General features: G+C 40.4%; 1 protein-coding gene and 1 long non-coding RNA gene across 2 annotated transcripts; one reads left to right on the top strand and one right to left on the bottom strand.

Moving 5' to 3' along the window:
* Positions 1-4,499: 4,499 nt before the first annotated feature.
* eral1 (Era-like 12S mitochondrial rRNA chaperone 1) lies at positions 4,500-12,137 on the top strand. The gene is made up of 11 exons (XM_067494631.1): positions 4,500-4,755; positions 5,694-5,852; positions 6,070-6,197; positions 6,303-6,380; positions 6,480-6,526; positions 6,640-6,701; positions 6,783-6,895; positions 8,013-8,318; positions 8,602-8,751; positions 9,272-9,352; positions 11,386-12,137. The coding sequence occupies exons 1-11, from the start codon at positions 4,656-4,658 to the stop codon at positions 11,506-11,508; spliced, it is 1,347 nt and encodes a 448-aa protein (XP_067350732.1). The 5' UTR covers positions 4,500-4,655; the 3' UTR covers positions 11,509-12,137.
* A 1,155-nt stretch (positions 12,138-13,292) lies between these two features.
* LOC137109157 (uncharacterized) lies at positions 13,293-14,822 on the bottom strand. The gene is made up of 2 exons (XR_010912278.1): positions 13,910-14,822; positions 13,293-13,679 (listed from the first exon to the last, which is right to left on the bottom strand). It is a non-coding gene; the product is annotated as an uncharacterized lncRNA (long non-coding RNA).
* Between the last annotated feature and the right edge of the window lie 890 nt (positions 14,823-15,712).

Raw genomic sequence — 15,712 nt, forward strand, 5'->3', positions numbered from 1 at the left:
GTTTACCAGTATAAAGACAAAAGACAAAACTCAGTGGAGCTTTTCTCTATTGTGGTTGGTTGAGAAGCCATGTAGGAAAAGCTATTAAATTCAGGGTTTTCATATGGAAAATAACATAATTTCACGTGGTGTGGTGGCTCAATTGGCATAGCAAGCGGTGTGACTAGTGGTGTATAATAACCCCAAAGGACAACAGTACATTTAAGTACATCTTTGATATATCTAAAGTGGGTTTTTAAAGACATTTTTTGGAGGACAGTGCCCCAAAACTTAGTGGACAACTGCTGTCTGCGGCTTCTCTGGCTTAGACACATTGAAGAGCTAAGGTAGCAGTGAAGAGGTACTTCCTTCGAAAGGCTTTTGAGCAAGACTGGCCCTTTTAACCAGTCAGAGCAGGGCAATTATTTGCGCTGGACCTGAAAGTGTTGTAGTATTCATAGGCTTCATTGTACTTTCATGATACCTAATGGACAGATTCTGAGAAAATGAGCACAGGGCCTCAGACAGGGAAAGGGTCTCATACCTTCTCTTTTGGCTCATTTCCAATTGTTTTTGGAAGTTTTGCAACTACTTTTGTGATTGTCTCTTTTTTCCTGATAGTTTGAAGTCACTGATCATAATTTTTTAATTGTTGGATCTTTTTTGGTCATTTGTATTTTTCAGCTGAGCTTCTCCAAGCAAGAAATATGAAGAGTAAAGTCAGAGGCTCTGGACCACAGGCATCCTGACTTCTTAGGCCCCTGGTCCAGTGGCCATGTCCAGCCGGCCCCTTCAATACTCGATCCATGGGCTGTGGCAGAGCTGGGAAGGCAGAGGTCTGGATGGATTTTGAGAATGCTTCACTTAATTTTTAGAAGAAAATATTGAAGTTTTACTATAGCTACATTTAGCACCTAGTTCACCTTAAATGTTTATTTGCTCTATTCTACTTTTGTGTGATTGTGTTCCTTTATTGATTCAGACACAAGTACAAAGCATTTGAACCACAATTTTCTAAACCTTTGTGGCTGAGAGTTTTTTTTTCTTCTTTTGGTCTGACTTTTTTTTTTGGTTATGCAGTGATGATGTAACTTTAGTGAAGATGACATATTTAGGGAATAACTAAAAGTGTCACAGCTGGTTTGTCATTTAATAATGATAATTATAAATTTCTTGCATCAACAGCTTTAACATTTCTAAAAAACAGAGCATGTTCAGACATTTCACTGTTCTGAATGTAATACTCATCCAGTACAATGGAACAAAAGTTGCCTTCAGCTGTGTTACCCTCAAATTTTGTGTCATTGTGTCACATATTGTATTATGAATCTTGCTGGGGAAGATAAAACCCAGTGTGAAGACTTCATGGTCAATAGTGTCACATGCTTTGTGATTTGATGAAATGTTCTATTTGCGCAGACTGATGTGTATAGCTCCCTAATCAAAGACTTATATTGCTGTGACAACTAAAATAAATTACTCCATTACACCCACCCACCTGCCCTCTCCACAGTATTGATACCATTTTATTACCAGAGAGAGACAGATGGACAACACAGAATATTGTGGCGAGTTATGGGAATGTAATATCATGTGAGCTTAGAATCTGCACAAAATCAAAAAAGACGATTAGACAGAAAATGACACATGCTCGATTCAACAAACATCTCTGAAATACAGCAGAATGGAAGATAAAGCTCTTGCCTGTGTTCCAGTATGGATGGAGCTTATTACAATACTCTAGCCAGTTTAGGTCTGCAAGCTTCACTTCCCCCCATCAGCAAGTGAAAGAGGGGGGAATTTGGTCTGAAAGCCCAATCACACGCAGTGCTCTGAGTTCAGCAGGTGGGGAAGTAGCAGCAGCAGGCTCCATCAGGCAATAATACAAAGTTAATGATGCAGAATGGTGTCTTTCTCCATACCAAAGAAGTCGTCAATACAGGATGTTTAAGAACGCTATTCCTAATTACGCTTTTTAAATTCACCGCTGACGTGATTGATGATTTCAAAAGGAGGCATTATTGATCCACTTCACAGACAAGTCCCATCGATTGCACGTCTAGAATGAATAAAAGTTTTTTTTACCCCTTATGTCCCCCACCAAGAGAGAGATTGTACAATCAGGGGATCAGTGTGACCTATATGGGTAGTTTGGGAGCTAAATAACCTCGTTTAAAAAAGCAGCCTGAGCAAGGACGTATGGAGAAGTGATTGCTGAATCGAGGAACCTTGGGGGACCTTCGGCGCATAACATTGAAATCTCACTGCTTTCTCATTTATCAGATGTGGAAATTCATCCATCCCTTCATTAATCTGTGGGATCCTTTACAAATAACCTGTCTGCGTTTGGGTCCGCAGCATGGAAAAGTTCAGGAGCGGATGTTTTATAGACAGCCAGCTGTGCAGCATCACGCCTCTCACCGCAGTCAGCAGTGATGGAGTGATGGATGCTCTGACACAGTGACAGATTGTTTTTTTTTCCCACCACTGCTCCCTGTTGACATGCCCCATGGCTCATGCTTATTATTCCACGAACTTTGTTATTCCTCACAAGCAGCAAGGTCTTCTTATTAATAATGAAGCTGCCAGTTGTTGCATGTCTAATCCCAGCTAGTGTTGTTAACAAATCAACAAACCTGATGTGGCAGAAAGTCTGTGCCTTACATCATTTGCTGGTTTGCTTGTTGAAACAATCTGCATATCAAGAGATTCGACCTAATCCCTATCAATACCAAGTGTTCAGTTTGAATTACAGAAAACAAGATTGATTAGGAATCACCAGCATGCTGAATTGCACTAGTGGAGAGAGGTTTTCCATCACACCATGCTGAATCTCATTGGCAAGTGCACTTCAAATGGCAAAGTGGGCTACAGCTTATGATTAAATGGTCTGCAGGCACAGCCTTTTTGTCTTTCTTTCTTTCTTTTTTTTAGAGAGAGCTCTTTCTGAAGGCCAAAGTTAATGCAGTCATAGAAAGAACTCTGATACACTCCCACGTGAAATTGCCATGTGAGGAAAGCCCGGAGGGAGAAAAGGCCTTGAATGAATTTGAGAGGGGGAGAGAGAGAGAGAGAGAGAGAGAGAGAAAGAGAAAGAGAGAAAGAGAGAGTGGGAGGGAGGCAGATAGAGAGAAAGTTCAAACATTACTGATCCTCAAATATCCTTTTGGTTTCTGGTTCAATTGGAATTCAGCAGTAAGTGTCTGCTAAAAGCTCCATTTTTGTTGCCCTTCCATTGCTGCTGAGCTTTTAGAGTTAGATGATGACAGATTGTGAGCTACCTGATATCCTTCATCATCCTTCCCAATGGAGGTGTTTGTTCCGCCCAGAGCAAGTCCTCGAGGACTAACAAACAGCCGGCGTGTTTGATGGACTATAGGGAGACATCTGCTCTGCCTGGCTCTGCCATACAGAGTGAAAACAACATGTTACAACAATCAATCAATATGCAAACGGTGTCCTTTCAGTCTGATGATTAACCTTACAGACTTCATGGTTATCAAGTCATTATATCGGCTTGTCATTGTGAATTAGTATTGAAGAATTACAGGGTGTGAGAGAGCATGCAGTGTTTTTCTCTGGTTGGCTTACTGTTTTAAGCATGGGTGTTCGATATGTCCTCAGTAGCATTGTCACTTCAAGCACCCTCTGGGTAAAGCTCTATTGTGTGTACACAAGGGACAAGAAGGAAAGTCTGTGCAGTGCAATCTGATTTGTGGTTAAAGGCGCACCATCGCTCACAAAGTAATCTGGAGAATATCAGCCAAGCCAAAAGATCTTTTGAGCACTGTCATCCATTTTAAACTGGGAAGATGCTCATGTCGGTAGATGTGTTTGTGCATTGTGATGAGCTGATTTAGATTTGCTGTTGGCTGAATTTAGCCTATGAATATCCTAACTGCTGTAAACAGGTGGTTTCCAAACCAAAGCCCCAGGGGGTTTGAAGTGATTGCAGACAGTTTGCTGCAAAATGATGCATGGCTGTTATTTTATTTAGTCATTTTACAAATAAATGTACAGGTAAATGTAAAATAACCCTGTCATTATTTTTATGAAATAGCTTTACAGCCTGTAGTGCAGCCCTGTCCACTTGAAGGATTTCTTCTCACCAATGCCCTTAAGTTTTTTATTCTAGCTTAATCATTAGTCTTTCCTTGTGGTCACTTAGTCCCTCATCTGTCATTGTTAGTTTATGAGCTAATGCTGATTCTGCTTGTGTAGTTTTCACATCGTGTTAGTGTTAGGAAAGTACTAAAACATAAATGTAAGGAGCCAAGTCATGTCAAATAAGAAACATTTCAAACATGGGATTCTTCTAACAAACCCTCTTTTTAAAATGGATCAGTGGTCAATTTGGTCCTTGTGGAGTATTTAAGGTGTCAACACCTCCACCTTAAGACTGACTTTGTAAGAGTAAAGTCTACTAAAGACAGCATATGGAATGAAGGCTAATTATCATGTGAAATGACGGGCGCCAGGGGGCAGTGTAGCCTCCGCTAAAACCTTCGTGAGGACCCTCTTCAGCCCGGAAGTGGATGTCTTTGGTCAGCGCAACATGGTTTCTCCTTGTAGCAAATATGAATGTAAACAAGCCGCTCACTTCTTAATACTTGTGAAACACAGTCCAATCAGCTAAAACAGAGGACTGGGTCTTATGTAAGAATAATCGAAGCGCAATGGCTTCAAGAGCTGCTGGTCGCCTTATCAGACACGCCATCTCTAGACGGTCCGTCTTGTCTGCTCGACAGGAAAGCGCGTCATGGTTTCTCCCATCAGGTCAGTCACAAACTATGTTTACTGATTATTCAGTTATGTTCATTTAAAAAATAAGATGTGCGCATCTCTTTGCTCTGTCAGATTGTGTTCATCCACGAAAACAATTCACAGTTTACTAACTTTTAGTTTACTGACGTCAAAAATCGTTTAAATACATTAGAGATTGTGACAAAATGTAAGGGGGAGCATTGTAATTGTCAAAACGGTACATTGTGATTGTCCACTGTGATTTTCACTGTGAACTATTGTAAGTTACTGTTTCAGTCTGACTCCTGTCTGTCCCTGAAGTAATAAAGTAAATTGTGATTAAATTAAAATAATTGAAATGACATTTGAACTTGTCTTACTTATTATTCTTGTGCTCAGTGCCTGAGCTTCACTGTGTAAAGGTGGACACAAGAAAGCTATTTTTACATTAATCTACTGAAGATCAAAATAACTTGATTTTACTTTATACATTGTACAAAATGCAAAGTGTAATGTGGAACTGTGATGCTTCCAGCCCATGATGAGCTTTAAACTAGAGGTAATCTTCAATGCAACAGTTCACACACTGAAATGAATCATTCTGTAAACATTCTGTATTTTGCAACAAGGGCCATGAAAATGTTCAATTAAAAATCATTTAATGAGGCAGAATATTGTTAAATATTGTATAAAAGCAGCCTGGTTGGTCAGTGGTAGAGCATTGGGTTGGGATGCAGAAGGCCATGGGTTTGAATCCCACACCAACAGGTAGCTGCCACACCTGACGGTCTTGAACCCGGTTTACCATAAAATACTTTAAATGACATTTCTATTTCCAAGTATTGTAAATACATATAATTAAGTTTTAGTCTGAATGCATAATAATGAATAAACATCCAAGTAAACATAGTCAGTAGTTACCTTGCAGTCCTGCTGGCAATTAAGTGATGGAGATGTTGACGTCTTTACAGGAAATACTGCCTGCAGCAGAGGAGGGAGGAATGGATTTATCTTCAACCCTGCTTGTTTTCTTACATCAGAGGTGTTTCTCAGCCGACTGATGAAAGGCAAAGCAGCAGAGGCGGACGACAGCTTTTATCGTGTCCCAGCCTCAGTTCTGCCTGACAGCGGTAACCAGACCACTGCCTCAGAGATTAACATTTTAAAACTAATATTATTATAACTAAACTAATGTTTAATCATTCTGGCGCCGGTCTTTTCTAAATACTTCAGACATCATTCTGCCACCAGTCTCATGTTCTAGAACTTCTAGTTCCTGTTTTTACTGCTGTCAAATTCACTTTTTGTCATATTTTGTAATAATTAATTGCACTTTTATGTTTTCAGGTGAACAACTGTCTTTGTTACTTAGACATCCAGATCAGCCTGACAACTCAAAGATTTTGAAAGTGGCTATAATAGGTGCCCCAAATGCTGGGAAGTCCACATTTTCCAACCAGCTCCTTGGCAGAAAGGTCTCAGTCTTACGTGTCTCTGTTTGTAACCTGCACTTTGTCATTCATCTGTCTTGCTCAGGGGGAAGTCATGCTCATTCTAACATGAGGATTTTTTTATTAAAGGTGTTTGCTGTGTCCAAAAAAGTTCACACAACACGGTCACGTGCCCTGGGTGTTCTCACTGAAGATGATACACAGATAGTAAGAGTTTTTTGTTAGTTTTTTTTGTACTTTTTTGATGCTTTCTAATACTCTTCCAAAGCTAGATTCTTAAGCCAATACATATGGATTATTTAACAGATTTTACTGGACACTCCTGGTCTCACGACAGCATCAAAGGTTAAAAGGTGCCTTACTTTTGTTTGGTTTTTTTAGATCATTTGTATAATTCAACTTCTGTATTTGTTCATACAGTATTGTCATATAGGGTAACATGTGAACGGACGCTGTGTTTTCCCAGACACCAGCTGGAGAAATCTTTACTTGTTGATCCCTGGAACACAGTCAAAGAAGCCGACCAAAGTATATCAATTTTCTCTAAGACATTTATTAGTTAGCTTTTGGTGGTTAGTTTCATGGGCTTACATTTACAACTGTTTCCAGTTGTCGTCATGGTGGATGTGGCAGACAGATGGATGTGCAACAGTCTTGACTTCGAGGTGCTCAAATGCCTGGCCCAGCACCCAGACATCCCAGCAGTCCTGGTTCTCAATAAGGTATTTTTTTGCCCAAATAATAGATACAGTTCATCATCAACAACCTTCACACTACCATAAACTCACTATTTTGTTTATCTGTTAAACATTTAAAGCTTACAGTAATTCGTACCACATATAACACATATGGTAAATGTTCTGCACTTATAGAGCACTTTTCTACCTATTGGCACTCAAAGCACTTTACACTGCTTCTTATTCACCCATTCACACTCACAATCACGCGCACTCATACACCGATGGGGGAGGCCAACAGCAACTAAGCAACTAAGTTCAGGTTCAGTGTCTTGCTCAAGGACACTTTGACGTGTGACAGGAGGAGCCGGGGATTGAGCCAACAACTGTGAGATTGGTGGACAACCGCTCTACCTTCCTGCGCCACAGTTGCCCAGTCTAACTACAGTAATGTAGTTGGACTGTTCAAACAGACGATGCTACCAGTATTCCAATGAAAATCCCAAACCAACAATGCATCCATCCATTATCTGTAACCGCTCATCCTGTTCAGGGTCACAGGGGCTGGAGCCTATTCCAGCTGTCACTGTGCGAGAGGTGGGGCACTCTCAGGAGAGGTAGTCAGTCCACCTCAGGGCCAAAAACAGAGAGAGACATGCACAGACAGACTAGCATTCACACTCACATTCACTCCTACAGAAAATTCAGTGTCACCAATTAACCTAACATGCATGTCTTTGGGCTGTGGGAGGAAGCCGGCGTACACAAGGGAAACCCACACATGCACAGGGAAAACATGCAAACTCTACACAGACAGGTGCCAGTCAGCCAGTAGATTGTAACCAGAGACCCTTTAGCTATGCTGTACCAAACCAACAATAAATTGTTCTTTTTTTCAATTCCCTACTATTCAAGGGATAAATCTTTACAAACTGGTCATGCATAGTGTCATGTTTTCAAAATTCTAAATAATTTCTATAAACAGCTGGTTAAATTAATCTTAAGCAAATGTTTAGTTAAACAGAATACAACTGAATGTTTGGGACCATTTTCCAGGGACAGAGCATTTGTTGCTTTAGTGGGTATTTACAGCAGCAGTACTTTGTGGTTTTCTGCCTTTTAAAGGGCTTTCGGTTACCATTAGTGCTCCTCTTTTTTTAAGGTGGACCTAATGAAGGCTAAAGACAGGCTGCTTCATATCGCAGCTGAGTTGACATGTGGAGTGGTGAATGGACGCAGACTGGAAGTTAGGCCAGTGATCAAGCCCCCATGGGCCAAAAAAAGCCCAGAGAGGGATTCAGAATTATCGCTTGATGAGGACAATGCTGGGCATGAGGATAGTGCTGAGCCAAACTCTGTGCTGAGCAAAGAGCAGATGAAGGTGCTCAGAAGCCAAAGGGGCTGGCCACACTTCAAGGATGTCTTCATGGTCTCCTCTGTGGACCCAGAGGATGTGGAAACACTTAAGGTACAAATTAGGATATGGAAAACATTCAAATTATATGTTAAAAACCTTTGCTATTATACCTTTTGAAAAGTAAAGACCCGCAACGACTTAATTGGCCTGAACTATGGTAAAACCAAATTAACACTGGCCTAAAATGTATATTGTGAGAAACAAATTTCCCCTAGCACATAGATAAAGACGTGCTAATTTTTTACACACAAAATAGCTTTGGTTTAAATTTAGGTCTTACACAGTGTCATTTTTAGTTATGCTAATAACCATCCCTTCTCTCCAATTCCGGAAGAACTACTTTTTGGTTGCAGCCAAGCCAGGTCCCTGGCAGTACCACAGTGAGGTCCTGACTGATCAGAGTCCTGAGGAAGTTTGCACCAACATCATCAGAGAGAAGCTTCTGGAGTATCTGCCCCAGGAAGTGCCCTATTCAGTGACACAGGTGGTTAACAACCCAGTTCTGCAGGGACTCTGTGATGATGGGCTTACAACGCTCATCATATCTCACTCTGCTCATTCTGTGGCCCATTTTTAAGCCTTTGATGACATGATGTCATGCAGCTACTGTACGCAGCCTCATGTCTGCTGTCTTTATGAACCCTGCTGGGCTGTTTTGTCTGTGCCCTTTCCAATTCTGGCATTATTTTTATTGTCAGTCTAACTTATGATGTTGCTCTGTGTTTCTTGGTGATCTGTAATATTCCTACATCCACAGGTGTAAAGTTACTCCACCGAGTCAAACTGTGTTTTAGTTCTTATTAGTTACTCTATGTGGTTTCCAAAAAAACATTTAGATATGTAGTCATTCCCATTTGGAGGACATTGTCACTGCATGTGCAAAGAATTGTGGGATATGCAGTGGTAATTCTTTGTAGCAACTGGTCACGTTGACAAATCTACAACTGTCACTTTAACCCACACTGTATTGACTTATTTAAAAAAAAAAATTGTTTTGTTTTCAGACTATTGAACTCTGGCAAAATGGAGAAAATGGTGAGCTGGATGTTACTGTTAAACTTTATGTCAAGAAGGACACTCATATGGTAGGTGATCTCTGCATATTTCCATTTTTGACACCTGTGTCTTCCATCTGTGTTATATACATTTTGACTCATACAAAAACACTGTGTATTCAAGTAGGGTAATTTAATACACATTTTTAGTTTATTTGTCTTGTTTAATTTTTGTTTTTGTTTCAAGTGTTGTAGTTTTTGTGTGGCATGGATCTTGTAACACATTCAAGTTGATGGGTCTGAGGTAGGCACATGGCTGGAGGAAGATAAATCATTCCATGACTGACACCTGAAGCTTCTCTTGTGGCTTCTTATTTATTTGCTTTTCCCCCACAACTTCCAGTTTCTGTTTTTAACTTGTAAATATTTGAGCAGCCTTTCCAAGCCATACATATTTGATAACAAGAATATTTGAAGCTACATCTGTACCATTGAAATGTTTCAAGGCCAATGAATTCAAAGGAGAGTGACTCAGGCCAGCTTTATTTTTATTTTTTTTTTACTTACTTTTATACGGAGAATCAGGAGAACACACAGGGCTGACTGTTGGAAGAAATCCAATCTTAATTATTGTATGAATAGTTCCTGGCAAAAAGCTATGTTGTCCACTTTAACTTAACTAGATAGAAAATGACAAATATTTTAGTGAGACAACTTGATACGATTTTTAAGTTGGAAAGCAAGCAAAGGTTTATAGGCTATAGTGTTAATAAAGTTTAACTATGTTCATAATATGAAAAGGCACTGAAGTAGACGTAACATATTTTATCCACTATAATTGCTAGAATTAGTTCACTGTTAGTCTTTCTTCTTTCTTTTCCTTTTGGCTGTTCCCTTTCAGGGGTCACCACAGCGAATCATGTGCCTCCATCTAACCCCATCCTCAGCATCCTTCTACCGATATAGTCACAGTCTGTCCTCTGAACATGTCCAAACCACCTCAATCTGGCCTCTCTGACTTTATCTCCAAAACATCTAACATGAGCTGTCCCTCTGATGTCCTCATTCCTGATCCTGTCCATCCTCGTCACTCCCACAGAGAACCTCAAAATCTTAAGCTCAGCTACCTCAAGCTCTGTCTCCTGTCTTTTCTTCAGTGCCACTGTCTCTAAGCCGAACAACATTGCTGGTCCTACCACCGTCTTGATCACCTTTCTTTCATTCTCGCTGATACAAACTGACACTTTTATCCACCCGTTCCAACCTGCCCTCACACGCTTTTTCACACTCTCCGTTGCTCTGAACTGTTGACCCTAAGTACTTAAAGTCCTGCGCCTTCTTCACCTCTGCTCCCTGTAACCTCACCGTTCCACCTGGGTCCATCTTATTCACACACACGTATTCTGTCTTGCTGCGGCTAAGCTTCATTCATCTGTTTTGCAGAGCAGACCTCCACCTCTCTAGATTTTCCTCCACCTGCTCCCTGCTCTCACTACAAACCACAATGTCATCTGCAAACATCATAGTCCACGGAGATTCCTGTCTAACCTCATCTGTCAGCCTGTCCATCACCAGAGCAAACAAGAAGGGGCTCAGAGCTGATCCTTGATGCAGACCCACCTCCACCTTGAACTCCTCTGTCACACCTACAGCAAACCTCACCACGGTCTTACAGCTCTCATACATGTCCTGCACCACTCTAACATACTTCTCTGCTACTGCAGACGTCCTCATACAATACCACAGCTCCTCTCTCTGTACCCTGTCATACGCTTTCTCTAAATCTACAAAGACACAATGCAACTTCCTATGACCTTCTCTGTACTTCTCCATCAGCATCCTCAAAGCAAATACTGCATCTGTTCTCTTTCTAGGCATGAAACCATATTGCTGCTCACAAATGCTCACCAATTAGTTCACTGTTAGTATTTTCTTTTATAAGTATTTTCCAAAGAGTTTGTTGTGACAAGATGCATTTCATCACCCTAACGTTGACCTTATAAAAGTTTCTATTTCAGGTATACATTCATGTCTTTTAAATGTTTGGGACCTGGAGTGAAATATCAGCTATGGGCCTGTCTATTCACCGGTGCCTAATGTTTCTTTATTTTTCATGTCTACAGAAAATGGTTATTGGCACTGCTGGCCAGACGGTAGCACGGATCGCCCGAGAGGCAGGCGAGGATCTGAGTCGAGTCTACCTGAGGGAAGTAAAACTGAAGCTTTCAGTCAAGCTGCGGAAATAAAGAGGACTTTCATGGTGAAATGCTAAAGAGATGGAGACAGATCCTACTGAATTTGACTCGTCTTGTATTTTTCACTGCAAAGACCTGAAGAGTTGAACAAAAAGAACAAAATCTTATCCTGAGTCTGACACGGAGCCAATATGGGCAATATACTGTATCCACATTTAGAGAGATCCCACAGAGCTTGTACATCTTAGAGTGTGATCTCTTTTGCTCAAAACGTTTACTTCTGCATCCACAGCATTCTTTCATGCAGTCCCCAAACATGCTGAAAAACTTTATGTTAAGATGTTAACTATAAAATACTGTGACTATTGTTGTGGTTGTAAAAGTTTCAACAGCTGAATGTGTTTCCCGCATTTTGTATTTTTTTTGATGGCTGACAGTAAAGAGTTGCAGAGTGACATGTAGGAAACATCACTGCATATAAACAAACTGGGGCTATTGCAAGTCACTCTCTGTCTATAACCTCTGGACACCCAAAATCCATGCAAAAACTAAGTGCACTACAGCATGAAAAATATATTTAATTGCAATTTCCCATTTTTCTACATTAATTGGTAAGAAAATATGATCTGATATAGTCTCAAACACAATGTGCTTGTGGTAATAAAATAGTTACAATCTTTTATATCTTCATGTTGAACACAACCATTAAACATGCAAATTTCTGGTGGGGGAAAAAAAAACCTCTAGAACCTCTTTTGGCAGCAATAATCTAAGAAGTTCAGGGGACATTTTGGATGATTCCGCAGTACTGCTTCAGCTCAGACACAGTACGGTATGAGCAATAACTACATAGTGGTTTCTGCATTATCAGTTAAACAGACTCGTTGTAATTAAATTTTCTTACAACTTAAAACAAAACCCTTTTCTTACCACTGTAACTCAGTGAAGAATATAAAATATTCAATATTTAAAAGTAACTGACAAACCGCAACAGACAGTAAAGAGAAGAGTTATAAGCATTTATTTAGCTCAGACATATTATCGATAAAACGGTGACAAAGTCATCACGTGGATGTTTCGACACATCTGTGTGGCTGAGCAGGTTTGGCGAGCTGTGAAAAGGCCGATGGTTTATCTTTGGCTGTCAGAGCTTTTAACTTGGCGGGCACAAACGTACTGTAGATAAACTGATGTGGGACCTGCTCAGTCATGTTCACTCTGATGTCCCCAATATACCCTGCACTCCCACATCACTTTAGCCTCCACTGCCTTTGAAGTGTGGCCATCCATCCCTGCTAATATCACTTTTTGTTCAGCTGCTTTCTTTCCCTTTTCTCTCTCTTCCTCAACCCCCACCCACCTCCATCCATCTGCTTTTTTGGCTCTTATAAAGCCCAGCTCTGCCCCTGAGGGCTGAATTGTCTCCCTAATGGATGGCAAAATGGAGCACTAACCTGATGCTAAAATGGGTCATATAATGGTGATTAGATTCATTCCTGCTGCTTGTGAGTTAGCTCGACGGTTACTCTATCCGAGGCATCTTGATGAATAACCAGCCAGTGGCCTAAAGCAAGGGCGATGAGGGAGGGAGAGGCCTTGAATGTCTTACAGAAGCTGTGTCAGCCCCTCAAGCTCTCTGCAGCGGCTGCTTCCTAGTGATTAGACAAGCTGGTTGTGCAGCAAAGATCACCACTTAGACAAGCCAACTGCTGCTGGAATATATTATAGCTGATGCATGTCTGCGTGCACAATAAAGTAATCCTTCAATCAAAATATTTAGAGCACTGAGACTCTGCTTTAAATGTGTTTTTACCAAATAATGAAGTACTCATTGGTTCAGTGCTATAAGCTTTATTTCACATGCGTCCACAAGCACACACACAATAAAATGGTATTAAAGACTCAGAAGCTAATGAATAAAACAATAATAACAGACTTTTCCTTTTGGTTATCCTGATGGTTCAGATGTCATTGAGCGAGGGCCATATAACCCTTACCATTACTAAAACTCAGTAATGGTAACGGTTTGATGGCCCTGCTCGGCAGATTGTGCAGCCTACAGTCCGTTAGGCCTGAGTGTGCCTATAGCACCGGAGGTGGAATGAAACCCTGGATAGTACATCATCTATACTGTAGTGTCTCTTTAATAAACTTACAGTATAAGATGATATCCTGTCCAGGGTACAAGACACAATTGTTAGCAGCATGTTGACTCCTGTAATCTGCAAGACAAAGGTGAATGGTAAAAAAACTAATGATTGAGATGTCAATAATATGGTGAAAATAATACTAATTAATAATGAAAATAATAATAATTAAAAAGAAATGTATTTAAGTACTAATGTATTAGAGGAATCTTCCACCCTGCACCAACAACATCTCTTTCACCTGTTACAGAGCTTCGAGGCTCCATCAGGTCCTCAGTGGCCTCCTCTCTGTGGTACATACTCACCTTTTCTTTTGCATCTTTTCTGGTTTGCTGACACGTTTCCCAACAGTGTATTTAACGGCTGCCATGTGTCCGTGGATAGTTTACAGTCTCCTAACTGCTCTGCCTACCGTGCTCCGGCACTTAAAGGCCATCAGCTCATTAGCATATTGTGATGACATCTGGGCTGGACCAGACAGCACGGGTTGAGCATTTTTCTTATCTGGTCCTAACCTGACTGCCTCTGTTGATGATGGTCCACACCCTTATTACCCAAGGCTGGACTGTGCCAAAACATTACAAACACACACAGCCCCTATTAAACTGCAAAACAAATAAGTACAAGTAAAAAAAACTGCACCACAAAAGTATTAATAAAAATTGTAGTAAAAACGTTTGCCATTTCCAGTAGGTCCTTGTGTTCAAAAACAGCTTTTAGCAGCAGCAAAAGATATAGGCATTCCATCTTTTTCTATTTTCTTAAACATTTTCTGTGCCCAAAACGTCTTTACAAGATTATATTGTTTCGTGGTCATACCTGGCTATAAAAGAACGCAGTAAGAATCCAAAACAGGATTTCTCTATCATCTATTTTACAAATATTGAGCTTTGACTCCTGGCGAGGTGTTAAATCAAGTGTTCACCATCTCTTAACTCGCCTGATACTCATAGGTCCTTGGATTTATGTGTGATTTAATGGATTGGAATTTAATACTACAGTATGTCAGCTGATGTCATGTTACCAGGCCATTGAATTTCTTTGTCATGCATATTGCAACATTCTGGAATGTGGAGAGCCAAGATCTATTTTTTATTAGATACGTCACACACACTGCACATCAGTTTATACCTAGACTGTGACAGACCTGCTGTCATTTGTGTTTAAACCCTGACAGTTTTCAGTCTGCATCCTCCACTGCCCCCCCCCCCCCCCTTCCCCCCCCCCCCCCCCCAAAAAAAAAAAAAAAAAAACAGTCAGCCATTGAAGAGCAAAGGGAAGATTTTCCCTTTGTTCTTTTTAACAACTTGTTGAATTTAAGTCCTAAGAAATGCTACAACAGCCGACTGATAATTGATCATAACACTCAGAGTATGGTCCAGCATATACACAAAAATATTGCATAGCTCTGCTTTTATTTCAGATGATTTCTGCTTTGATGAATGTAACTGCACCAACACCATCATTAGCAAAGAAATATTCCCACCTTCAGTTGCCACTACACCACTATTTTAAGGTCAAATTCATTCATCACACTTACATTCTGTATTCAGAAAGAAGTCCTGTGATTAATAATATTTCAACTTAATTTTAATTTAGTAGCTATATCTTTGTTTTTGGTACCGTATGCTCTGGATGTGAGCTGTGACATGGCCTTTACTAAAGTCCGTCTTAGGTGGGACCTAACTGTTACCATGGTAACACACTCCCTAGGGTGTGGAAGCTAGTTTTGGGTGTGAGAGGTCCTCCTGTAGGTACAGATAAAGATGAATGTAGGACTATCTGGGTGTTTTGGTTTCCCTCCAGCTCTTTATCTGCAGCAGAAATTCTTCTTCTTTTTCTACAAAATTCCATTTGCATTCACAGATATTCTTTAGTGGTCACAGAGATAAAAGCGGGAGGAAAGACTTATTGTGCAACAGGACAGGTTTTAATCACTTGGGGGTAACTTGATGAAACTGTTTGCATTTAAGAGAGGTTTAAAAAAAAAAAAAAGAATTCCAATTTGTGCCTAAACAGTCTTAATAGCGCGACATCATGTGGCGTCCACCATAATTTCTCTACAGCCTTTACCTTTTTCTTGTCTCCACTCTGAATCTGCACAGCCA

The sequence above is a fragment of the Channa argus genome, chromosome 24 (genome assembly GCF_033026475.1).
Source record: "Channa argus isolate prfri chromosome 24, Channa argus male v1.0, whole genome shotgun sequence".
Classification (NCBI taxonomy): Eukaryota; Metazoa; Chordata; class Actinopteri; order Anabantiformes; family Channidae; genus Channa; species Channa argus.